We start from the raw sequence: 26,624 nt of genomic DNA on the forward strand, positions 1-26,624 counted from the left end.
ACCGGGATTCTGCGCCTCAGAAGGAGGCAGCATGTTCGGGGCTGGTCCCCTTCTGGTATCCTCTCCTTTGCTTTGCCTTCCTTCACGCTCGCTGCAATACTGTTCTGCCTTCAAAATGTCTCTTTCTGGGACCTGCAGCTCTGAGGGCATGGCATGCACAGCTCCGTGGACCCTCTGTCCTCCTCAGACTGATGTCTGGAACTAACTAACTTTCCCTACAGACCACCAGTTATATATGTGGGGAGTGACCTAATAAATAGGAGCAGAAGCTCCCCCTGGCGGCCTGGAGTGTGAATGTGTTGCATGTTTGTGATACCTGGATGCAGTTATCCTTTCTTGCCTCCAAACGTAGCATCACTCTCCCCTGGAGGAAAGCAATACCACTGTGACAACCAGGACCCTGGGGCGCCACACCTACTCCTGGGAAGGTTCACCACTGTTCCCTGTTTTTGCCATTTGTGGATAATAGCTCTCACTGTAGTTAGTTGGAGTCCCAAACATTTAGAAATGGCTTTTTAACATTTTCCAGAATTATCTCAATTACTTTGCTTCTGACTTGTTCCAGAATTTCTTTGGATCGTGGCATGATGTCTAGTTTTTGAGGAACTTTTGGTCTACTTCACTTTGTAAGGCAGGTCCTGTTTAAGTGATTTCTTGACTGAGAACAGGTGTGACAGCAATCAGGCCTGCGTGTGGCTAGGGAATTTGAACTCAGTTTCCCAAATATGTGATACGCCACAGATGAGTTATGTTTTATGGGTGGGCGCAATCACTTTTCTGCAGAGGGCCCTGTAGGTTTGGATTTTTTTTTCTTAATTATAAAGACCTTCATTTATAAACTGCATTTTGCAGTTTTGTGTTATCTTTGTCTAATATTTAAAGTTGTTTTTTTGATCTGAAACATTTAAATGTGACAAACATGTAAAAAAAATAGGAAATCAGGAAGTGGGCAAACACTTTTCACACAATTGTATATTTAACATAAAAACCTGATTTAATTTTTAGGTCATTTTTATGACAAATTCTCTTGATTGATTACCATAGATCCATTACTTCATTATATGATAGCTAGATCCCATAGCCAGATACTGTTAATATATTAGATCCAACAACTTATCAAGTAACTTTACTCATGTAATTTACTGGATTTGATCAGTAACTTGAATCTTTCAATGACCAGATCCTTTACTAGACTATGAAAATTATTAGATCCTATAGACAGATCCTGTCAGTAACTAGATCCAGTAACTTGATCTTGTCAATGACAAACCATTAACTTTAGCCGTTAGTGACCTGATCCAATTACTTAATTTTATAAATGTCTTGATTCAATCAATAACTACATTCTTCAGTGACTAGATCTATTACACTGATCTTTTCAATGGCTAGATTCAATAATTACAACCTATTATTGACTAGGTCCAATTAGTCGATCTTGTCTATAATTGGATTAAATTAATTACTAGATTCTGTCAATGACTGCATCTCATCAATAACTAGAAGCAATGACCAGACCCTATGAATGACCAGATCCATTTCACTAATGACTAGATCTCAGTCATGACTTGATACTGCCAATAACTGAATCCAATGACTAGACTCTATCAGTCACTAGATCTTATCATTGGTTAGATACCATGGTGAGATCATGTGAAGAACTTTATCATATCAATGACTAGGTCCAATTATTTAATCTTGTCAAAGACTGGATCCATTGACTAGATCTATGGCTAAATCTTATCATTGCCTAGACCTTTTGGCTAGATACCATCAATGACTAGACCATATTAATGACTAGATCCTCTCAAGCATGATCCAATGACTAGACCTTATAAATAAATAAATCCTATTAATGACTAGTTTAACAATTAGGACCGAAGACAAAAATAAGCCCTTAGGATGGTTGTCACTTCATGTACCCACCGATGAATTGAAACATGAGTATTCTCCTTGTCTTGCTGCAATGCATCATGATTCATTCGGGTCGTTTTATATACACAGAGGTTGACTGGAGTTGTGGAATTTTTTTTTAACCTTCAGCGATCTATTATTATTATAATAATAACAATAATAATAATATGCATATTGATTAAAACCAAGGTCAAAAGTTGGAGGTGACCTGTGCAATTAATAAGGTATGTTTCTTCACAGTGTCCAGCTGTTTGTCCTCCAGGACCACCTGGTCCCCCGGGAATGCCAGGATTTAAGGTAATTTTCAGAATTGATTGGAACCCCTAAGAAAATCAAATATAAAGTACCAGATCAGATGAGTACATTGATGTTTGCAAACAATACAAAGGAAAATGCATAATAGCATATAGCATATGAAAAAACATTCACTTCACATCTTGGGTATAAATGACAACCCTCTACCCCAACTTGCTTATTCTGATTCCAACAGTCCCCCACCCTTGTTTGCAATGCAAACTGATATAAGTACATACATATAAAGACCAATTTTTCATTGTTCAAAAGCAAATATGTTGTTTCTCCGGCAGTACAAGCGTTATCCGAGAACAGGAATATACATAGAAATCATGGGACCCCATAGCAGAAGTTCTAATTGGGCCCCCCATCAAAAAAAATATTCGGAAGGGTCACAGAAGAGCATATGTCACAACTATGCAGTCATTACAAAGTAATTTTCACACTGAAGCCCTAGATTCCCTTTGCATTGCACCCATAAAGTATGATGCTAACAAAAGTGCCAGCCCAAACACTGCATGATACCCCCACAGTGAATTCCTCCACAGTATACTCCACATGCACAGTATGACAACCCTACTGTACTCAACTTCCCTGGCAAAGTATAGTGACCCCAACAAAGTATGATCCCCCAATTGTGACCCCCACACAGCCCACCATGTGGTGTAATGGGCCTACATAGAGTATAATGGCTCCACTCCTCACCATACTGTATAATGGCCCCCACTAGCCCTTCAAACAATATAATGGCCCCCATACAGACCTCCACATAGTATAATGGAACACGCACAAACCTTCACAATGTATAACTGCTTGCATGCAGTATAATGGCACCCACATAGCCCTCCATAAAGTATAACGACTTTCACATAGCCCTCTAAATATAATAGCTGCCACATAGTCCTCCACATATTTTAATGTGCCTCTATAATCCTCCATATAGTATACTGCACCCCATAGTCCTCCATACAGTATAATGCACCCAATAGTCCTCCATATAGTACAATGCACCCCAAAATCCTCCATATAGTATAATGAACTCCCCATAGTTTTCCATATAGTATAAAGCACCCCATAGTCCTCCATATAGTATAATGCATTTCCCATAGTTTTCCATATAGTATAATGCACCTCATAGTCCTCCATATAGTAGAATGCACCCAAGAATCCTCCATATAGTATAATGTACTCCCCATAGTCCTTAATATAGTATAATGCACCCCATAGTCCTCCATATAGCATAATGCACCCCATATTCCTCCATACAGCATAATGCACCCCATAGTCCTTCATACAGTATGATGCATCCCATAGTCCACCATTCAGTATAATAGACTCCCCTTAGTCCTCCATATAGTATAATACACCTACATAGTCCTCCATGTAGTATCTTGCACTACCCATAGCCCTTCATACAGTATTAGGACAACCGCAATGTACTCGCTGCGGTCTCTGCAGCGTTCTAAAGTGCCGCATGTTGCAGGGCAGCAGGTGCCATGTGGTGGCATCATTGTGCTCTCTGCGCTGAGACGTCAGATGCTGAGAACGATGGAGGAGGGAGTGTCAGCTGATGCTCCTACTTTCATCATTACTTTTAACTGTATTAGCATCCAGGATGCATTTATCGGTAATCCTGTCTCCTCACTGCTTCCTGAATTTCTCTATGCCCCCCCCCCCCCCTCTTAATATATATTTTTTCTCCATTAAAATAGTAGTATTTAGGCAGCGGACCACTTACTCTATTTTGGGTGGAGTATTGGACAGCCAATGTTTAGCAATAGACTTTTTTGTGTGGTAGAGAATTTTTCCTATTGCCAGTTGTAGTGAAGGACAGGCTCCAATATCTCCTACACACCATTTGCTCTTATTCTAGCTGTCGGGATCTTGTACAGTAGAAAGTTTGGGATTTTACATCTAACCCCAACAAATCTACCTTCAGAGTCAATATGCGTAAATGGAATACCTTTATGTACAATTAGACTAAGGGCCCCTTCACACTGTGCAATCAAAGTCTGAACGAGCGTTCGATTTGTGACGTTTATCCGTCCTCGTTCCGAGGTTGCAAAGTGTGACATGGCGTTACGATTTGCGACGCAGCCCAGCATCGTACGATGTGAAAGAAAGAGCAGAACTTTCTTTCGTCGTAAATGTCCCGCTATGGCGGTCGAAATCGTAGTATGTGACGGCGGTCATACGAGCTCGTAATGCGACTACGTGGGTTGGGCTTCCGCATACCTGTCTCCTGATTGGGCGTGACGTTTTAGCACGCCCATGCTGGTAATACGTCACGCTCGGAGTCGTAGGACTATGGCGGTGTGAAGGGTAGCGTACGATTGCGACGCGTGACGTTCACATCGCAACTACGTCAGAAAAAGCGTTAACATCGTAGAGTGTGACCGCTGGCTACGAGCTCGTACTGCGATGTCGAATATGACGCAAATGCGTCGTAATCGTAGCAGAATCGACCAGTGTGAAGGTACCCTAAGCCCCCATAAGTAATTAGAATGAAGGGAATGTAAGGTATACTCCATCCAGGACTTTTTTATCTGATTAATAGTGTCGTTTGTTAGATGGGTATCCTGTAATCCTATTATTGCAGGGTTGAATCTTTTTATGTATTTAATGATTGTGAATATTTTTGAATTGTTGCTCAACCCACGAATATGTCAAGAAATAAAATCAATCATAATACTCATCTTTAAGAACGCTCATGTAACAAGATGATCCTTGTGAGTTAGTCCTTCTTCTGGCTCTTAAAAGTATCAGAAGCATTCCAAACACCACCACCCTTACCTCCAACTGTGAACCAGTAAAAGCCCTCCCATTTATGTTGTAAACCTGCCCTTACTAGTAATGGATGGTACTTAACCAAACCTTTAACCATTAGGTGCATGCATCGGCAAAGGAAGAAGCATGATAAACAATATACCATTCTGTTAGTGTCTTGGTAGCTGACCCACCACACTAATGGTGAAATGAAAGTAGAAAGAACACAGAGGTTTGGACCGTAAATTCCAGCCATGATAATACTAATGTCGCTTATTAGCATAAAATGAGGCCTCAGTCCTGCAACCGAGAGAACCTGTTGGGAGTTAATAGCATGTAGTGAGAAAAAGGACTTTCAGCATCATCGACCCTTCCATCCTCCTGCTAAATTTGTTGGTCATGACTGTCCAGTCATCTTAGTGTGACCACCCTGAGCTTGACCAGGGAGATCCTTGAGTATTGCAGGCCCAGTGTCCTCATCCTCCTCTTTATGTCCAGAAACTGGGATGTTTTGCGCTGGACCACCACTGAGAAGTCTGGGAAGGAGATTTTCTGTCCCCCCAACTTGATGTCCTGCAACTCTCTTGCTTTCCTCAATGTGATGTCTAGGTCCTTGTAGTGCAGGATTTTGATTAAAATAGGCCTCGGGGGATCTGTCCTCTGGGCCCAGTCTTGTGGGGACCCTGTGAGCTCTCTCCACAGAAAGCAAAGGAGTGAGAGTATCTTTGCCAAAGGAATCCAGCAACCATTTAAACAAAATTATCTTGGTCGTTCCCCTCAGCCTTTTCTTGATCTACCAGTCGGATATTGCGTCTCTGATGGTTTTTGAGGGCATCAGCCTTAGCAATCAGAGCTGCGACTGCCTGCGTGACTTAGTATGTCTCTGCGGACTGGCAGATGTGCTTCCTCTAACTCACTAACTCTCCTTTCCACTGCTGTGCTGCATTTTGCCCCTTTCTGTACGTCATGACGTATTATATAAAAAGATTTCTGTATATGGCCTACTTGTCCCATCAGTGTATTAAGAATAAAGTTACATTTATTAACTGCATTGAGGACATCTTACAGGGAAGGGGAGTCCTCCTGGGAGATCTCTTCAAGGACACAGCTTTACCCTTTAGGAGCTGCAGAAGAACTGTTATGCCTTTGAGGGGTTACCCCTAGCTTAAGGGATTCAGTCTCCTCCTCCTCCATGGATAATGCGATAAAGCGGGACTCTTCACCAGGGGTTCCTCTCGTCACCTGTTTATCAGACACTGAGCTTTCGAGCTGAGTACTAGAGGAAGGAGGCTTGTGGGCAAACTGCACCACCACATCTCCTGTCACATCTCTCTGCCTTATTGGATTTCAGCCGGCGCCACCTCTTCATCTTTCCCCTGCTAGGCCACACCTCTTTGATAGACAATACCGTTTTTAGTATCTTGGGATCCAGCCGATAACCTTGTCCAGAAACGGGGCACTTACATAAAAGCAGATTTCTTGGGTTATAAAACTAAATACTCCCTATAAAGTCTTCAGCATTGTAGTGTGGACCAATCTCCTGAATTTCATCCTGATAAGTTACCTTTCCTTTGTTGAGCATTAAAGGGTCAATATGCTATAGACATCCCATTGTAGGACAATCTTATAGGAGGTCCACCACACTAGACTCCCAAATACAAGCCAGAGCCAAACCCCATCAAACATAAAGGATGGCCTCTTATTGATTTCTATGTGTGTCCGAAAATGCTTCAGTATGTTTATGTCACACTTGTGCTGCAGGAAGTCATGTTCTGAAAATCCAGTGTCATCTAACAGATTCTACATGGCTCTCTGGATCCACTGAATGCGTAATGGTTCAGATCTTTAATTAGTTAAATCTAGTGGATTCCACCATGTTGGAACCCATACTGATCTGTTAGAGATATAGTTTAGATGGATTAATGTGACGTCCATGTATTAACCATCCAATTGTTCTTTACAGGGACACACAGGACACAAAGGAGAACTAGGTGAACTTGGAAAGGACGGTCAGAAGGTAATGCTGGGATGCCCAGGACTCTAGAATGACGCATGGTCATGTTGGCATAGACATTGTTGAGTGAGACCCAACTTTATGCATTGCCCTATAGTTTCTTGTTAGCCCTTGGTAACAGTCACATTAAGAAAACCACATTGCTCAATGTCTAAAGCAGAAATCTCATCGCACAATTCATGGAGAGATTCAGATTTCGCCAGGGATTATTAGTCACTTCTAGCAACAGTGGTTGTACTTGGATGTCTTTCTTACTAGTGAAAAAGTTTTACTATGGACCATCAAGGTCTTGGATGCTTGTAACTATCCCAAAAACCCATATAGATGTGTCACAGCCTAAGTAATACTTCACTTATGTGGTGATATTGTGTCATCTTCCAACATTTGTTTTCCACTAATTTATGAGATGATTCTCCTAGAGACCCTGTGGGTTCCTCATCACACCCTCAGTCAGGCTCCTGGACTAGCTATGCCACTATGAATGATACAGTGAGACAAGTTAATCGGAGGCATTGTTGCTCCAAGTTGAATCATAATTCCACAAAATCTTTTCTCCTTAGCTGCTTCCCACCTAATTTAGATGCTTTGTCATTTGGTAAGCACATGTGGAGAAAGCAGCAAAATAAACTAAGTGCAGATCATTAAGTCGACTAGTAATTACTGGAAAAGTTTTGTTTATTACTTCAGTCTTTCTTTGAGTTCAGATTACAACTAATTTGCAGCTTTAATTGAATTTTTGAAATTTTTTCAAAGCATGTGACTGTGTTCTTCACCATAGGGTGAAGCGGGTCCTCCTGGGTCGGCGGGAATCCCTGGAAGTGTGGGCTTACAGGTTAGTACCACTTCATGGCAAGCTGAGATGCATGCAACCTATACTTCCAGCCAATGTCGAAGCACCTGCCCTATGGAAAACACTGAGGTGTTTTGTCTTTGCAGGGCCCAAGAGGGGCAAGGGGTCTAGTTGGCCCTCAAGGAGCAGCAGGAGACAGGGTAAGATTGCAATATACTATATATCTTTTATACAATTACACCATCCACCCATGGTCTAAACACTTGTTGGGAATTGTAGTTGATGATAATTCATTTCTTATAATTAATCCATTATTGTTTTTTTTTGTCTAAAGGGACCCACTGGATTTAGAGGACCCCCTGGTACCCCAGGACCACCTGGGAAAGCTGTACGTATGAACCTGAGGCATGTTCCCCATCCTCTGGCCTCTTATTCCAATGATCTGTTCTGTAGCAATATACAAAGCAGCATTACTTTAAGGAAAATGCACATAGAGCAATTACCTAGAATTATATGCGATTACTTGTGTCAGTAAATTACATAAGTCATTAACCCTTCCCTCTAGATTGGCAGTGTTACCCTAACATTTCTAAGCCTCAAAGTTTCTCAAAAACATTGAATAATTCATTATGTATTCTGTCATTTCAGGGGGATCAAGGCGTGAGAGGAGGTCAGGGATATATCGGACCTAAAGGTGACTCTGTAAGTGATTTACTTCTATATACCCCCTTAAATGCAGTTTATTAATTTAGTGTCGAATCATCAGGCAGCATGTTATAGAGCAGGAGAGGCTGAGCAGATTGGTATATCGGTTTGTGGGAAAAGATTCAGTGCATATCACTTATTTAGATAATCAAAATTGGTATTTCCAAAATCACAATGTTGGCTCAGATTCAGGGGCATAACGATCGCAGTGGTACGGGGTGCCATCATCACTGACCTGGAGGGAGGCCTGCTGACCCCAGCGTCTACTTCAGCTGGATGTGCGTCCAAGGACCCAGATTCAGCTAAAGTGTGTTGCAGCGCAGGGACCCTCTGTCTCCCTGCGCTGCAATACACGTAGCTGGCCAAAGAGCGGTCAGCAGCTGATATCCGTGTGTCAGGCATTGGCGTCACATGGCAGTGACGTCATGTGTCGCCAAATCAGGAAAGCCAATGCCCGATGCTACAGAAGAGGATGCCACAGGTCAAGGAAGTGGAGGAAGGTGAGTAGAATGTTTCTATTTACTTTTTTATATGCAGAGGCAGAATGGGAAGAAAAAATACCAGAAAGGTGCCCCTGATAGGGGACATATACACCAGGATGGGGGACATATATACCAGGATGGGGGACATTTATACCAAGAAGGAGAACATATTATCCAGGATGGGGGACATACTACATAGTGAAGGAGGGGGGGGAAACATATGTGACTTTATAAGATTTAGAACTCTACAAGGGTCCATGCATCTGAACAATATGTGGTTGGGGGGGTGTAGTTCTAAATTTTGCATCGGGGCCCCTCAGACTCTAGTTACGCCACTGCTTAGACTGTTGCAAATGTAGATACATCCATTTTTACAAATACAGCTAGTTTTCTAAAGGCCTCAAAAACATTAAACTAAAGACAGCCAAACCCCACAGTATCGGCAAGATCGGCTGGCAGTTAAATGGAGGTCTACCGACTCTTCCCCGACAGATGATGTTGAGGAAGACAAGGGTCAGGCAGTTTGCATTTTAACTATCGGCCCTTTTGTTATTCAGGAGGTGTAGGGCAGCAGCTGTCTCCACCCTTCTCTTTGAAAACAAATGAGGATTAGGCCGAGCCCAGCGTTCCTGTGTATGAGAGAAATATCATTCAGCCGAACGAGCACATAACAGCTACCTTGAGGTGTAATATTTCTACACTACCCACCCTCAATTATCCTTTACCCAGACTCTATCATTTGTTGCCAGTGGTACTGTCTTCTAGTTGTTTTGGTTGTCGAGGTCAAACATGCGCACATCTGACCCCCTTTACTGCCATGTATTGTCCTTATCCTCCCCCCTGCACATATGCAGCTCCTTGTGTAGCTTGTCCAGCTGAATGCTGTGTCCTTTTTTTTAACAAGGAAGCTGCATATCCACTTTTTTTGCCAGGCTACATATTTAATAGCAATAGTTTTAAGGATACTGGCCTTTCTGAAAAATTACAGATTGTGGCAATACCCTTTTAAAGCCATGCTCTTTCTATATTTAGGAATTCAGTGGGTGATCCTGTGCCGTGGGTGTCAGTAACTGAGTAGGACCACCCACTGGACTCCTAAATATAGAAAGAGTAGTGATAAAATCTAAGTTACATTAAATCTTTTCCCACAAACCTGTATATCATTCTAGACCAAGCTAATTAACGGCATTTTCAGTAGAGCAAAAGTTATACCAAAAGTAGGGTTTGTATCCATGATCCGCCTCACTTTCTTTGCCGCATATTTCTGGGGGGACACCAAATTATACATCCATGTATTTCAGGAAAGGCCAAACTCCATATCTGCGTATATTTGCAGGGTCATGTGGATCAAGTGTAAATGTGCTATCTCTCTGCCATACATGAAACTCATTATTGATTTTGAAATTTTTTTTTAGGGCAAAGCTGGTCCCAAGGGCATGCCAGGCGGTTCAGGACCCATAGGAGAGCCGGTAAGTGATGGAAGGGAACCTTTATGCTATGGCTGCTTTGGGTATAATATCCAAGGCGCCAAAGCCATCAGCATAGTAGTTCGATTACAGATATGGGTGACTTGCATTGCACTGCACTGTTGGGATATACTATACACATAGCATGACCTTCAAATGTGAATTTCCTTTCAAGGACTATTAATTTAGGCCATTTGTCTTTTTGTAGGGAATGCCAGGGAAGGATGGCCGTGACGGGACATCTGGCCTGGATGGTGAGAAGGTTTGTACTGCCAGGGAAGAAATTGATTAAGTCACATGGAAGGAGATCTCATTTCCATGGTATTAGGATTAGTCAATCAATAAAATCCATTGGGGAAGAGAGTCTGGAAGATTTTGATTTTTAGATAGAAGATGCTGGTACAGGGAGCTACCCCTATATATGCTTTGTTGAAGAGCAAGTAGTTGTGAGCATAATGTTGTACCGAGAAGGATCTCATATAGTCATCACCTCGATCATTACCAATAACTTCTTGCTTTCAAATTATCAAGAAACTCTATACGATCTCACCAGTTCTGATATATCACCATTTTAGTTCTTGCCTCTTGTATCTTTAGGGTGATCGTGGAAGACCAGGGGTTCCTGGGGAGAAGGGACCAAATGGACTCCCAGTAAGTATTTTAGGTTCCTCTGGTTCTTTGTAGGGTATTAGAATAACTGAAATGCTCCACGTATTGAGAAATGGCTACTATTGGGGCCTGACATTGGGTGAAAATGATTGTGTACCTTCAGGATCCAGTAAGATTAATTGGACCTTGTTTAGAGAAATTAATAAAATGTTTAATATATGTAGTAAAAATCTAAGTACAGAATTCCAATATTTAGGAGAACAGTCCCAGTACTGGAAACCACCCAAAAGTCCACTATATCTAAAGACAGAAGTGGATGCATTATGGTGATGACAAGGACCATAGTTTATTGAAAAATCTTAAACACAACTACGATGGCTCAATTAAGAAGAGTATCATTACTCATAGACTTGCTACCTAACCCTTAATTTCTATGTTTCTGTATCAATAGGGGCTTCCTGGCAAAGCTGGAACTAAGGGAGAGAAGGGTCAATTGGTAAGTGACTATCCAAATGAGCTATGGTCATGTATAGTGTTTGTCTAGTTTGGATATTTCTTGCATTAGGTTCTTGACCAATTGTTCTCTTTCAGGGCAGCCATGGAGAATTAGGAGAGGCGGGCCCCTCTGGAGAGCCAGGTATTCCCGTATGTATCCACCAACCCAGTGGCAATGTATCTGTCCAAACTACTAGCGAACAAATTAGACACAGACAAAACCTAGGATATCCCCCATCATTTTCATAATTTCACCAGAGGCGCCTTGTTTTGTAACCCCATGAACAAAACAATAGGCCCTTGGGAATCAAGGAGGATCCAAGTAATACTGCTGAAGTGTCATTCTGTTAGGTTGTCAGAACATCTTGTGTATTGTTCCAAGCTAAGTCATGAGGTTTATATTATGTTCCAGGGTGAAGCTGGACCTCCAGGAGAGAGGGGAGTGGAAGGCCCCAGAGGAGGAGCTGTAAGTGGACATGGTGATTCTTGATGGTCTTTACCATAATCCTTTTGCTGCATTGTCATGTATGAGAGCAGATGTGTACACCTTAGAATGGAGCTCAGAGAACATCCAGAACTAGATGTGATATGGCCACACATGTAGGAAAGGTTGGGTGACATAGGCATTATGATTGATAGGGTTGGACTGAGATGGATGGTGACATTACTTGAGGAGAGACCGAAAACCAATTGGTTAGTGTTCACTAGGGTGGAAAGTAGGTTGCTCTGCTTCATCCCGAGTGTTACAAGACTTCTACAGTTATATGAATTGGAACCACCAGGGGCAACAGCTTCAGAGTCTTCAGGCCAACTACTTAACTGCAGTCGTTTGTCATTCTGATGAACAGTAGAACTTAGTAAACCAGCCTAGCAAATGTGTAGTCTATGAGTTTTCTTTTTTTTTTCTTAGTCTGAGCTTAATGACCTCTCTAGACTAGATGAGTTACTTGGTCATAATTTCGTTGAAGCTCCTGTAGATATTCGTCATGCCTTCAGAAATGGGAAGGGACATTCACAATACTCAAAGTGCAGTATGTTTCTTTCCATTTTGTTTTCTGTCATCCCATCACCATTTTTTTCTATGGTGGGACACGAAACCTCAAAGCTGGTATGCCCTTTCTATTCAACATAGGACACAAGGGAGGCATGACTCTTAGGCTATTTTTTCTGCACTTTTTTGCTACCGTTAAGTTTTGAGGTTTCATCTTTGGATGAAACTGACCATAAGGAAGGGGTTAGGATAAATTATAGCTATATTGCCCCAAGCCCAATGTAGCCTCTAAAAAGCTACTTCTCATATATGCAAATTACCTAACGGTAAAAATCCTTTATGTTCCGTGTCAGCTGTGGTGGGATTGAACCAGACCATCACCACTGCTTAAAGTGGAATGTATTTCTCTCCACAGGGTGGTGTTGGTCTGTCAGGACCTATTGGAGCTCCTGGAGTTCGTGGTTTTCAGGTCAGTGATTCATTGCTTGATGTTAAAATCTCACAATATCGACTTACTATGAAGACTCATAAGACGCCAATATGATAAGAGGGAGGAGCTGTCCATCAACACCCAATGGCAATGCATTGTTGTTCAAGATCCACTTGTGGATCACTGAATGATATGTAGCAGATCATTAACTTTAATTTAAGACATTTGTATAGATTCTTTATAATGGTCATCATAATTATTTTGTTTTCTTACTTGCTTTTATTATCTCATATAGGGTCCAAAAGGCAACATTGGTGATCCTGGATTACCTGGACCTACTGGGATCCGTGGTGGATTTGGAGAACGAGTAAGAGTCTTGTATAAAAGGAATTTTATGATAGATAGATAGATATGAGATAAATTAATCTACCAGTTAGATGTGACGAGAGCTGAGCTCTGCACTGTTCCCTTATCTAACAAACCAGAATTAATGGCCCTGACACCCACAGACTCCTCATGTAAGATGCCCAAACTTTAATCCCTCATTAAAACCCTGAATTAATCAGTGATGAATACAGCAGGCAGTGACCGCACACTGTGCAGGAATGTTTGATGGAAATCACAGCTTAACCTTAATGTTTCACCTCCAGGGTCCTGTCGGAGCTGCTGGCCCCAAAGGCAACCAGGTGAGCATGGCGAGAGGCTACATTATTACAAACAACCCTTGAGTTGGGTGATAAGGATAACCAATGAAGCTGACATACTGAGAGGCCAGCTTTCCAGGACATTATACAATCAGCACAAGCTGACCACTGTATAATCAAACCTAACCCGGAACATGGATCACATCCTCATTAACCATAGTGCCCAATTAACAGTCACTCCATAGCAGCATCAGAATGCCCTGTAATTGTAAATCTGGCCATAGCTCTCTGACATTTGGGGCAAAGGGGTATCTCTCCTGACTCGTACATACAAATCAGGGCTCAGTCGAGTGTTTATGAGACCAGAAAGCTGTTGTCGGAAGGTTAAATCTGATCTAATGGGAGACTTAAGTTAGAATTATACATAACAGTGCCAACACAGAGTGCTCCATGATAGTAAGAGTGCCAACCAGACTAACCACATAAGACCAGGTTCAGACGAGTCTTTTACAGGCGCATGTGCAAGCCCTTAATATGGACACAAGTCCAGCCTGACCAGGAGTGTAATGGCCCAAACTCAGCTTATTAGATCCCTATGAAGCTGTGAGTTTGGGTTAGACCCGTCATCATCCATGGACAAGTGCACCTGTAATACGCTCTTCAAAAACCGGCCTTACAGAGCTTCCTCAACTTCATTGGATTTCCCCAAAGTAGTAGTAACCAAACAGACCATATAATAGCGCCCCCATAACCACATCAGGTGGCTATGTAACAATGATAGTCTGAGTGTTCCATAAGAGCGCCAGTCAGAACTCTTAGATTCTTTGTTTGTCTGTATCCCCCATAAAATTATCAAAGTATTCTACTACAGCACCAGGCTTACAGGGCCCTGTAACAGTACCACAATAACAGCATTTCAATGACCTCCATAAGAGTGCCCCATGATAATGACATCTATAAATCCCTAGTAATATTTCCAGTTCAGGTCTAATATTTGTTACTTTTGTTTAGGGCATTGCTGGATCTGACGGACTTCCAGGAGAAAAAGGAGAGATGGTAAGTAATGGATGGCCCAGGGTAAGCCCCGCCACGGACCATATCCTCACATAACCATAAGCAGAGTACACAGAGTGCTAAAGAGATCATGGAGGCGCGAGGCACAAAGACACGCTTGCCTCGGAATTTTTTAGCACCTGAATTAGTTGTGGCTGGTGAAACCAAAATTGGCCCCGTATAATGTGGGGCATGTCCATATTGATGGTAGCAGAAATCACAGACACTGTTATTTTCTTTCTTCTCTATGTGTCTTGTAGGGACCATTTGGCCCAGTCGGACAGAAGGGAGAGGTAAGAGAATTTTATGAAAGTTTTAATTCATTTCCCTTGTCTTGAGAAAGATCCATTTTCTAGGGTACAACTGAGAAAAGGAAGTTCCTAAAACTGAAGGATTTACATAGACTTTACCAGTCCAGAGCAGCTTCCTTAAAAGGGGTGTCCAGGTTTTTCGCAGACTCTGCATTCACTCTATGTGACACTGAGAATCCTCAGATATTGGGAGGATTCTCTGGTGCCGGCGACGAGACCAAGTGGTCATATGACTGCAAGTATGTGAGTGACTGTAGATTTGTGCCAAACTTGGACAACCCCTTTAAATTAGGACACCACCTGAAAAATGACCTATAGTTCTGCAATGAAGCATGCTGCAAATGCTAAGGATCATATGTGGCAGATACGCTATTTTTAGTGGCCCGTCCCATGCAGTTACAGCAGACAAAAATAGTATCATCAATTACAGTAGTGGCAACCATATAGTAGTACGCAGAGAATTGTGCAAACTACATTCAATAGTACCAGCCCCCTTCTTGTCATATATGTCCATGAGTATTGAAGACCAACCGGTAGACACAGAACCATACAGTGGTGCCCATACAGTCGTGTCAGCATTGCTCAGGGCCTACGGTTACTGAAGACCAGGGAACCTAAGGGGTAGTAAATTGGAGAAGCTACTTAGGGTTTATGTCTTAATAAACCTGGTGAAGCAGTCCTTAGTGTAAGGTTGTAGGTGGTGACATCTTTGCCACTGTGTGCCGTTTATCTGCTTCTCACTTTTGTGTTGCTCTTTGTCTTTCTATTAGCCAGGAGTGAGAGGTGAAACTGGTCCTAAAGGTATTTCAGGACCCAACGGCACATCTGGGGTACTAGGAGTACCTGGCCCACCAGGTCCAATGGGTTTCCAAGGAGAACAAGGAGTCCCTGGCATCACAGGAAAATCTGGCGTCCCTGTAAGTAACTTGCTACAGACACCCCTGCTGGTTGACCATCAATATGCTTGACATGGCAGCTCAACCAAGGCCATCCTGCCATTCCTGACCAGTCTATGTAATGTGTTCTCATAGCAGATGATGTCAGCCAACGCTGCCTCCCAATCCCTGCAACTGATGTCCACAAGATCTTTGACCAAAGCATTAATGTACATTCACATTTTTAGGCACAGTAAATACAGTTTAGGCACCATTTACACAGGACAGGCTTTTATTTTTCCATTTTTATCCACTTCCTGCAAAGATTATAAGTTTCTTTTCATTTAAAAAGTTAATGACATGAGGTGCAGATTTTTTTTGCATAAGGCTCTCTGCTTGTAGTCTGTAACCATGGAGACACATAGCTCTGCATAACAGCTGAATACACAAAAAGGTAGGACATTTTTAACTGAGACGGGTTGCAGTATTCATACCTTTTAAGTCCATGCATGACAATGGTCTACTCAAAGGTACGAAAGAAACAAATAGAACTGTGTCCATCCATCTGTTTTACCATTAATGATTTATAAGAATACCTATACTCAAAATCAATAGAAAAATCAATTAAAAATATATTTGTTATTGAATAAAAAATTCACATACAAAAGTCATACATAAAATACGAAGCGATAATGACAAAACTCCCTTGTGTGAATACTACAGATCTGTACACCCCCTGATGAAGCTTGATGCGAAACGCGCATCAGTTGCATTTTCTTTGATAAAATGTGCTGCATGCCACTGTGCATTATTATCATTATGTGAGCTTTCATGTGCTATCACTCTCTCCCTGTTTACCTGTATGTGTCTAAAAGGCCTTATCTTATAACACAGTGGCTATTTTGGCTTATACCTTTTGAGTATCCATCCTCAATACTGTGGTTGTACATTATATAACTCCGTACTGATTTGTAGTATTCACACAAGAGTGTCTTGGCATTATCATTTACCTATCTTTATTATTTTATATGTCTGAATTTTATATGTCTATTTTTATGTTTTTAATTATGTTATCCAGTAAAGACTATATTTTTTATTGGTTTTGAGCCTTGCACATTTCCATATAGGCATTCATGAATTTATTGGTGCATTTTGGCCCCCATATATAGCGCCTTATACTCATGTAGGTGTTTCATTGATGGTTTATAGTAATGTTTTTCATGTTTTAGGGCAAGCTGGCAAGTGAGCAGCATATCCGAGAGTTATGCGGTGGAATGATCAACGGTGAGTGCCTCTGCTGTGTATACTGGTGTCACCAGGAGCAGTCATTCAATGCCAAGCTGGAGGTTGTCAAGCTGAATTGGAATGTAGAAGCTCATGCCGAGTTTATGTTTTGCCTTTTGTGCAGCTCCTTATGAAACTAGTGTGGAGCTTAAATTTTCTTTTTTTTTTTTTCCAGTATTTCATATATTTATTGAAATTTTAAACAGGAAAAACAATAAAAAGAATCATTACAATGTCCAGAGCTATACATTACGCCTCTGAGAACACAGCACAAGTGTAGTTGAACAAGGACTCTGGCACATAAAGGGTACATGCTTCTCATCTTGAGAATCACCTCGGGACATGGACCTTATATACAGAATACAGAACCTGTAAGAAAAGCAATTGTAGAGATAGGAGAAAAGGAAAGAAAGAGAAAAAGAGAGAAGAAAAAAGGGGGGGGGGGAAGGGGGAGAAGCGGAGTAAGGAGGAAGAGGGGTAAAGGAAGACTCAGCAATGTACACGCCCACGTATTGAGAATTATAAGTATGTACGCAGCCAAGCCAGGAACCCCGTGCTCTCCTTGAAGGATTGCCAGAGGAACCAGGTGCGTCCCTGGTCATATGCAGCATCACCATCACCCGCCACCAGCGACTCCAGACGATGTAATCTATCCATGAGCTTTAATTTTCTAACCTGGCTGAAGGGAAAGGATGGCTGAAATTTGAATAGTTACCATGGGAAGTATCTTGATATGAACAATCTTTTCTTGGCACAAGCCCCTCTATATGGATAAACTATTCTAGAACTCAGCGGTGTAAGCATATATGGATAAAATGGGATGCTAAGAGTTAAGATTAATTTATTGGTTTCTTGTTGAGCACCTTGGACTCATAACCCAATATAGATAAAAAGTGAAGGACACAAGCTACATATGTGTCTCCATCTAAAATTGATGTGTTCTATCTTTCTTTGCTCCATGTTCTTGCAGATCAAATTGCACAGCTAGCAGCAAATCTAAGAAGACCTTTAGCTCCAGGATTGGTTGGTCGCCCAGGCCCTGCTGGAGCACCTGGACCTCAGGGTGCTCCTGGCCTTGGAGGACATCAAGGTATTCGTGGACCTCAAGGATACCGAGGGCCAACAGGAGATTTGGGAGCACCAGGTCGAAGAGGTAAGAACAGAATTCTGTCTACAAGAAGACCGTGAAGGTATTTAGTTTTCAAAGTCTTTAGAAAATTCGGACATTGGGTAGTTTTTCCTAAGAAGTGAAGGTGTTCTAGAAGTGTAACACTTGCTGACCGATATCTTCTCATTTCCTAGGCAATTCAGGTGAGAAAGGAGACAAAGGACAAGTTGGACGAGGCATTGATGGACCACACGGTGATCAAGGAGAACCAGGTATAATCATTACCACAATGCGCAATTTGTAAATTAATGGGCTTGATTCATCAAAGATTTTACACCAAAATTTGGTTTTATAAAGCTTTGATGTGTCGCAAAATTTTGGTGCAATGCAAGGCTGCGCTAACAATTTTGCAACACATGGCTTTCACACGCCATTTTCATTCCACTGCAACAAAGTGAACAAAACTGGTGGAAGGACGGGATGTGGCAACCCTCACTCGTCAAAATATGACGAGCAGCAGTGTTCCTTACACAGCAAATATTACTCCATTCTGACTGGAGTAAGATTTGTGTTGAGACCCACATGGAGATGCATGCCACTTGTCTGACAGTTTTTATTCATTTATGAATCAGGAGCATCTGACTCCAGCACGCATCCTCATCAAGACTGGCGTGAATAACAGCGGTCTTGTAGAATCGTGGCTCATCTTTATTTTTTTGCATAATAATGTGATTTGTAATTGGATCTTTACTATATTTTCAGGTGCACAAGGCGTACCAGGAACAAGCAGAGATGGACGGGATGGTTCCCACGGTGAGCCTGGTTACCCTGGTGAGCCTGGAAGGAACGGTGCTATAGGTGCCCAAGGAACTCCTGGAATATGTGACACGTCTGCTTGCCAAGGGGCAGTCTCTGCAGGAAAATCTGGCTTCAAAAAGTCATAAACGACACAATGAACATAGAGAAGGAACTGTCTATTTAATACAGCACTCTACTGTATGGAAGACCTTCCTCTAGAAGACCTTCAAGAAGGTAAACCTTCATAAAAACCAAGAATGGAGTTGTGTACCAGCTCCACCAAAACTGGAGAATATCTGAATTAAAGTATTCTAGACAATGATTTTTTATTTTAAAGCTCACTATTACCCTTTCTTACCCCTTTGGACCCACCCTAGCCCTTTCCTTGTCTTTTGACCATGTTTCCTTGGCACGCTGCTCACCCTTTATGTCATATTTCAAGCTGCCCAACCAACAAACTGAGACCAAGGAAACTTCTTCCTCTTGCAGTCTAGCGTTGCTAGAAGTAAATGTACATAGAAAATTCCACAGGAGGCCAAATGGTTCCATTTTTACATCTTGAAAACCCTACTCCACCACCAGCAGTGTGACTGAGACATGTTGTTAACAACCCATCTCCAAGACCTAGACAAGTACTGTATGATGTGTTGTAAAAATAAAGAGTCCATTTTTTATATCATGTGCATTTGATGTCCTATTTTAGAGCACTGCCCTAACATATTGGACAAAATAAATGGCTGCAAACTTTGTGAATATCAGCAAATCAAAGACAATTAGTATTTATTTTGGTGACTTGTATGTACAATAAAGCCTATTGCTTCATCTGATGTAATGACTGAATAAAGCCACTTTCACCACCCGGAAAAGAACTGGTCAAAACATTTTCAATTTATTAACAACCTTTTAAAAAGTAGATATTGTCCATCACCACAACAGAGATGGTTTAGTATATATAAAAATTTCTTCACTATTGCTACTACTAATATCACTACTTGTCAATGCCTTTACAATGTGAACTACTTTAACAATACTTTTGGCATAACTTTTAAAACTTTACTTATTTTTCTATTATAGGGGAGGGTATGGTGCCCATGGCAGTTCCTATTTTCCCTCTGTTCAACAGACTGTGAGCCAACCCAGCAATGTTTCTGGAACTCACCCCATTTATCCCAATGTCCTAGAGCAGAGGTTTCCAATCTGGTGCTTCTGATCGGGAGTACCAAAGGTTTGAGAACACTATACCAAAGGATTATAATGACATTTTACCTCAATATGAATCCGTTTCTAAAGATGGTATATGTAACGTACCCATAGCAGTTCCATATCTAGTGAACCCAGAGTAGCACAGATTGAAATCCCTTTAAACCTCTATCACATTTCTGTCAAATAAAACAACTATGTATTTTTTGCTTAGGAATATGGTTGCTATGAGGAACAACTATGTTTATTGGCCAATATCTTGTGAGACTAGCTTTAATGTGCTATTACAATGGTTGGTTGTGCTTGTATACTGCCTTTTGAGACCAGCTCATTAAAGACAGATGTCAAACTACTCGAAGGGAACAGTACACCATCTTGATGAGACTGGTACCCACAAATATATTGGGTTTGCCCATTTGAGCTAACATATATATTGACTGACTCTACTATAGAACGATTATATGCCCATCTGTAAAGAAACTGGACAATTAAGCAGGATGTCAGAACACAAATAAAGAAACGTCTGTGACTGTCCTGCTATATCATATTGTGCAATCTCAAGAAACCCCTTCACATTGTGACTCATTAGACTAGTGAGACAATGCCTATCTTCTGATAAATACAGCCCCATATGACTTAACTAAAGGCTGCAAAGTAGATCTGCAACCAGAGGCTCTTGTTAATTTACAACTTCTAGCATGCATGTGACTATCAATATATGCTGGGAGTAATGGTTTTGCAGTAGACTGTAAACCTTCTGTCACAACAACTGATTTAAAGTATGGTAAAGCCTGACTGCCTCGGACTTTCCCATAAGTAAAGTGCAAGAATTTTACAGAACTATGCTATCTTAGACTTAAAGGGGTTGCCCACCAATGGACAACCAATCATAAATGGCCCCAGAGAGCTACATAACATAAAAAAATGTACATCCCAGACTGGTGCAGCTCCTTTGCTCTGGGCCATGTGTCCCCTGTTGGTCTTGTGACAGTAAAAAAATGTGCAATGCACACACTGTTGGGATTTGGCTCCACTTGCAAGTACCAGTGGTTGTTTTGTGACTATTACAGACTCAGCTGTGTCTTGCATTTTTCTATAGAGAAAGCAGGTTATGTTCTTGTAAATTTTGGTGGAAATAATTTGTGTAATATATCACAAACTGACATACATCAGTCTTTTGTAAAATGCCCTTTGTTCTCCTGTGAAGTCCAGGTAGTCCTATACAAAAGATGTCCTTCAGTGCTGAGCTCCGGTCACACAACCTACACCCTATTACTGATATTTTGGAAGGAGCTGCTCCCGGCCTCTTCCTGGGCTATGCCACTTTTCGCTCCTTCTGATCTGGAAACTTTCAATCGTATGCCTGTTCCCCCACAGAAAACAGCTTCAAACTCCTGAAATTCAGAATAAAGAACCATAACCATCATACGCAGATAGTAATATATTAAAACAGCAAGAAATTCTGCAAAACTTTGTTTTTTTCTGCCAAACTATTCAAACTATTCAAATTGTGGTAACATCTTCAGAAAACCCCACAGGGGAAACCATGTGACTGTCGGATAACGATAGGGCAAGTACAATGGCTGGGAATAAAGTTATATTATGACCATATTTTAGTACTAGCTGTAAACTTCCTATTCACATTAGAGAAAAATTGTCATATCACACCCATCTAATGTGTATAACGGTTTCCCAAAAGTCCCCTAACATTATCTGTGGTGGAAGAGAAGGATCTGGCTGTTGGAATTTAAATGGCTCGTCCTTTCATTTGACAGGGAAATAAACCACGTAGAGAAAAGACTGGCAGGGGCGTTTGGTCCAGATCCCATGTATGGTCGCGTTGGGAGAGATAGTCATCTGCTGACAAATCGTTACTCCGACTAATGTGTATGGCCAACGTCAGGGCGAACACAACAAGTAGTCATCTTCATAATGAACAGCTGCAGAGGTGGACATGTCATTGGTGCAATCTGTGAAGCCACACAAGGGCCCAAGTGGTAAGGAGGCCACTTCAACCTCCAAAGCAGCAAGCCGCTTCTGCCAGTCACATTGTTGGATTACAGAAGGCCCATATATTGTTCTTGCACAGGAGCCCTCTTCGGTCTATGTCTGCCCCTGCATAGCTGAGTTACCACACCTCCCCATGGCAAGAACTGGAGCTGCCGGTGATGTCTAACCTTTTTCAAAGTGTCTCCGTGTTTCTCCTGAATATATTTTAAGAAGGTCGTGGTCCACTGCAGTGTGGTCGCCTTATCCGTCTCCACTGTGCAAAATGGAACTAAACTGTTCAACTGATCGCAGCATACCCTTATTCTGCGCCTGTGGAAACAGAAAGAAGATTATGAGGCACAGAAGCATTTGGGTTCCTCAGGTTCTGGACGTGGTGACCATCTCTGTACTGCTAAACTGTGCAGAATAAGTTGTCTTTTTTATGTTTATACTTCAAATTAAAGCCTCCCAATCTGGAGGCATAATCAGATTGTAGTCCCCACATCTGCACATGCCCAGTAAAGAGGGACTCTTGCAGAGCTGGCCTTTTCAGTGGGAAGATGTTTGGGGAGGAGCCTTTTTTATTAAGACATATATTAAAAGAGCATTAGAGTTATGTGATACAATAAATCCCACAGCTTCACCTGCGGTCTCTCTCCATACGATTGTGTCTTTCTTTGCGTTGGAACAAGCCAATCAGCTTGCTATCAGACACCTTCTCTGCAGTATTTCCCTGGGTAGCTATCCAGGGCGTCCCTTGGGAAGTGTTTTTAATGTCACTCAGGACTCTCCGCTCCATATCGTTGCCCAATTGTTGCATGCGGCTACGGCTTCTCTTCTTTATTGATTGCTTACACAACGTATCTGTAAGAGAAGCCCAGAGTCAAATAAAGGGTCAGTTATTGCCAAAATTATCACAACGTGAAAAGGTAACTCTGGGCAAATACTGAAATATTAGTTTTTGGCTGCAATTATGGAGTTATATGCTTTTAACTAAGCGCATACAAGACACAGACTGTGCCCCATCTGTCCTAGATGGCAAAACCCAGCACAATAATGAGGGCCGATCTGAACGGGGTTCACGTTCCACATCCAGACCTCAGATGAAGCCTGCTGGTCATGGCCACCCAACTCTGCTATCATGTGCAACTTGGGAAGCCACACAAAGGCTTTTCTCGTTGCACCCAGTATTGGTGGTAGACTGCTCAGAAATCTCACCTTCCACTTTAATTAAGACCTTCTTGGGAAACAGATTATTTTCAGATTTCAAGTTTTGCTTTGCTGATTCAATGTCCTGCTGGTAACAGAAGGAAAAGTCTTGGCACAGGGAGATCTCCTGGTTCTTTGCAGCTTCCAGTAGGGGACAGGATGCCCCCCAGTTTAGAGAGGAACTCGGCTGGAAAAGAAAATGTAGTCAGTGCGAAGCTCGTGCTTCCCCTGGCACTTCCTGAAGGGGACTGAGAATCACCTGTGTAAGGTGGGGATCAGCGTTTCTTAAAGGAGTTGTGTCCTGTAAGTTGAGATTTGGATTTACCAACTTAAGTGTCGACAAGGCGGCTTTATTTTTCACTAGAGGGGTCCATGTGCCCGGCTGTTGGGTTCCTATGACCGGTGAAGGGTTGCGAAAAAAGGTCACCAAACTGCAATGTAAAAATGGAGAGGCACAGGGTAGTGTAGTTGCCGTCTTAGCTGTCATGGAAGTAAAATCTGTAGTTTGTCAAGGCATCTACTCTATGTGCTACACAATCCCCAGAAGTCCCAAGAGACCTATAATGGAATGAGGTCTCCGTGTACCGATCCATCTGGCGTGTTTGTACCTACACATTAAAGAAGCAGATGTTCAGTTGGACCCCTGTGAATTTTATTTTCTAACAATATAGTGGTCTCTTTGTGGCAAAGTAGTTCATTGAGGCCTAACTAAGCTTGTTCTACACATAAGTACTACACAGCATATCAAGTCTCAGCTTTCTGGTGACTAGTATGACATTAGGGAATGTTTCCCAAAGAAGCCAGTTAGATCCAACCCAAAAATGAGCAAAAGTAAGCCACAAAAAATAACAATGAGTCACAAAAAGGTAAATAAAATATATATACTAAAATACACACTTGTTTGCGTTTACACTGGATTCCGGCGCCTCCGTGCGCCTGGCTACATCTGTCGGTAAACGGTTAAATATGTCCTCTAAACGAACACGAACTGTTGACTTCATTCTGGCTTCCGACAAGAATCCTAAATTCTCATTTTCCTTATTAAGCTCAATAATGTCACTAATTAGCTTTACTCGCTTTGGAACCGCCCCCAAGGAGTCATCACTAGCGTTATTGGGGTGTTTTTCAGTCATGTCATCACTAAGCATCATCATCCTCAGTTCCCGAAAGTCTACGTGTACTAAGGCTGGGTTAGTATGCACTTTATTATTATCAGTGGGCTGATATACCACCGGGAGGCCACTTTGTCCATCAGAGCCGCTAGTGGATGGATATTGAGAAGCATTGGACATATTACTGGATGGAACGAAAGGGGTGCTCAACCTTGTCCCTACATCCCCCTCATTGCTCTCAGACTCTACATGTGAACAGAGGAGCTGATGCAGTTGGGTATATTCAGTTTCAGACAATTCAACGATGTCTAAATCACTGTCAGCAATATTTGGGGCTTGTACATTAACCACGTCCTCACCAACACTGGAGAAAGAGCCGGAAGATGCGACGGGGCAGGTAGAAGTTGCAGTATGTGCTTGTGTCGGCCCAAACATAATAACATCAGAGAGGCAAAAAAAAAGCCGTAAAACACCAAACTATTATTGACCTGAAATCAGTAAACACCCAAATCAATAACTAGAAAGGGAAAATTAAGAGTTAAAATAAATAATGTCTCCAACAGCATAAAGGGAGATAGCTATAGGAACAGGAAACTGTGACAAAAAAGTGACAAAGTATAAATCGTCTTCAAGACAGCAACCAAATAGAAAAACTCACAAGCAACTAATACATGCAGAGGAGGAAGAACAGACAATGCCACTTAACTCTATAACGCCCTATTAGTAAATAATAGTAGAAACCAACCATATAAAAACCTGAGAAGACGCTATGGCAAGTCCAAAACCACAAGGGCTCAAGGCTGGGTATCACTACCACATTACATCAGAGCATTAGAAGAGGTGCGGAGCCGCTGCCAACCACAAGCAGGCGCAGGAGGAATCCGCGGGGGCAGGACAGGAGCAACTGCTCTTAACCGCCGCCAGTGACGTCATCGCATAAAAGGCGGAAACCCTGCGCAAACACCGCCCACAGCTGACCGCAGTCGGCCCGCCCGTCTGAAATACTCTGGCACTCGGTGTGCAAGTAGCGGGAGATGAAGCCGGTATCTCGCACTTCACCGCTCCCGGGCGTGCGTGAGGCGCACACAATAACGGAGCAGGAGCGGGGAGGGGGAAGCCGACGTCCGCCCACAGACTCACCTGACGTATTGGCGTCAGCCGACGTGACTCATTTACGCACGTCGCTCCACGAGAAGAAGGGCGCCATCTTGTTGGTAGACTAGGCTCCACTGATGTGTGTATGTGCGGCTTACTGTCTCCATGACTAGGACCGTCTCATACCTTTCTCTCTCTCTGACGTGGTGGATAGAAGAGGCTGCAGTTTCTTCTCCGAGGCTGCAGGGGGCTCGATCAAGTTTTGTTTTCAATAAAAACCAGATTCTAGACTAGTTAAAGACAAAAGACAGCGATGAAGTTCCCTAGTTGGAAATTTCCTCCTGAGGTGTTCTTTTCCCTTAATGTTATTTTAAAAACGGCACCACCCCTGTACATAGGTCGTGTCAGGTACTGCACCTGAGCAATTTTCACTGGAGTGCCAAGCTGCAATACCACAGCCAGCCTGTAGGCGTGTGCAGCGCTGTTGTAGGAAGGAAGCAGCCGTGTGGTTGTTCTATTCTGAAAACCCTTTAGGCCATGGTCACACGTTCAGTATTTGGTCAGTAGTTTACCTCAGTATTAGACAAATCCAGGAGAGGGAGGCTATGTGCACACTTTGCGGACGGTGATGCGGATCCGCTGCGTTTTTGGATGTGCGGAATTGCATCAAATCCGCAGTGTAGTGCACAAGCAATGTTAGTCAATGTGAAATTGAGATTTGGTGTGCACATGCTGCGGAAAAAAACGCGCAGAATTGCAGCTTTTTTTTTCCACAGCATGTCAATTCTTTTTGCGGATCTGCAGCGTTTCTGCACCCATTGACTTCCAGCGTGTCAGGCCAATCCGCAGCAAAACCGCAGGTTTAAAAAAGATCTGCGGATGTGCCTGCGAGAAACGCTACAGATCAGGAGGGGGAAGAGTGTGGCCGGAGACTGTGTGTGTGCAGATAAGATGTGTGAGACTGTGCGGGTGTTTGTGTGCGGGGCTGTGTGT

At 42.3% G+C, this 26,624-nt stretch overlaps 2 protein-coding genes across 3 annotated transcripts in view; one reads left to right on the forward strand and one right to left on the reverse strand.

The window, feature by feature from the left end:
- COL9A3 (collagen type IX alpha 3 chain) overlaps positions 1-20,222 on the forward strand; it is a 68,320-nt gene extending 48,098 nt beyond the window's left edge. The window contains exons 11-33 of one of the 2 annotated variants that reach the window (XR_013213470.1): positions 2,152-2,208; positions 6,935-6,988; positions 7,764-7,817; positions 7,922-7,975; positions 8,110-8,163; positions 8,424-8,477; positions 10,378-10,431; positions 10,637-10,690; positions 11,026-11,079; positions 11,489-11,533; positions 11,629-11,682; positions 11,945-11,998; positions 12,939-12,992; positions 13,249-13,320; positions 13,604-13,639; positions 14,609-14,653; positions 14,911-14,943; positions 15,732-15,878; positions 17,066-17,120; positions 18,091-18,273; positions 18,423-18,500; positions 18,991-19,260; positions 20,101-20,222. Coding sequence is in view for 1 of the 2 variants with exons in the window: in XM_077252899.1 (XP_077109014.1) it covers positions 2,152-2,208; positions 6,935-6,988; positions 7,764-7,817; positions 7,922-7,975; positions 8,110-8,163; positions 8,424-8,477; positions 10,378-10,431; positions 10,637-10,690; positions 11,026-11,079; positions 11,489-11,533; positions 11,629-11,682; positions 11,945-11,998; positions 12,939-12,992; positions 13,249-13,320; positions 13,604-13,639; positions 14,609-14,653; positions 14,911-14,943; positions 15,732-15,878; positions 17,066-17,120; positions 18,091-18,273; positions 18,423-18,500; positions 18,991-19,172 (1,527 nt within the window). In the remaining variant the exon portion in view is untranslated. Of the gene's footprint in view, positions 1-2,151; positions 2,209-6,934; positions 6,989-7,763; positions 7,818-7,921; positions 7,976-8,109; positions 8,164-8,423; positions 8,478-10,377; positions 10,432-10,636; positions 10,691-11,025; positions 11,080-11,488; positions 11,534-11,628; positions 11,683-11,944; positions 11,999-12,938; positions 12,993-13,248; positions 13,321-13,603; positions 13,640-14,608; positions 14,654-14,910; positions 14,944-15,731; positions 15,879-17,065; positions 17,121-18,090; positions 18,274-18,422; positions 18,501-18,990; positions 19,708-20,100 lie in introns of those variants that run through there. The other variant, XM_077252899.1, reaches the window with a different exon arrangement.
- Positions 19,890-25,652, reverse strand: TCFL5 (transcription factor like 5). The gene is made up of 6 exons (XM_077252900.1): positions 24,322-25,652; positions 23,684-23,855; positions 23,434-23,611; positions 22,860-23,079; positions 22,404-22,545; positions 19,890-21,620 (listed from the first exon to the last, which is right to left on the reverse strand). Exons 1-6 carry the CDS (start codon positions 24,969-24,971, stop codon positions 21,489-21,491), a joined length of 1,494 nt encoding a protein of 497 aa, XP_077109015.1. The 5' UTR covers positions 24,972-25,652; the 3' UTR covers positions 19,890-21,488.
- Positions 25,653-26,624: the final 972 nt, after the last annotated feature.

Source organism: Ranitomeya variabilis, chromosome 4 (assembly GCF_051348905.1).
Source record: "Ranitomeya variabilis isolate aRanVar5 chromosome 4, aRanVar5.hap1, whole genome shotgun sequence".
Classification (NCBI taxonomy): domain Eukaryota; kingdom Metazoa; phylum Chordata; class Amphibia; order Anura; family Dendrobatidae; genus Ranitomeya; species Ranitomeya variabilis.

Excerpts from the sequence above, each read along its gene's own strand:
- TCFL5 (XM_077252900.1), bottom strand. The coding sequence starts at position 24,971 with ATGTTTGGGCCGACACAAGCACATACTGCAACTTCTACCTGCCCCGTC. Across the intron at positions 23,080-23,433 it reads GGTCTTAATTAAAGTGGAAG|ATACGTTGTGTAAGCAATCA; the intron begins GTGAGATTTCTG and ends CTTCTCTTACAG. Across the intron at positions 22,546-22,859 it reads CGTATGGAGAGAGACCGCAG|GCGCAGAATAAGGGTATGCT; the intron begins GTGAAGCTGTGG and ends CTGTTTCCACAG.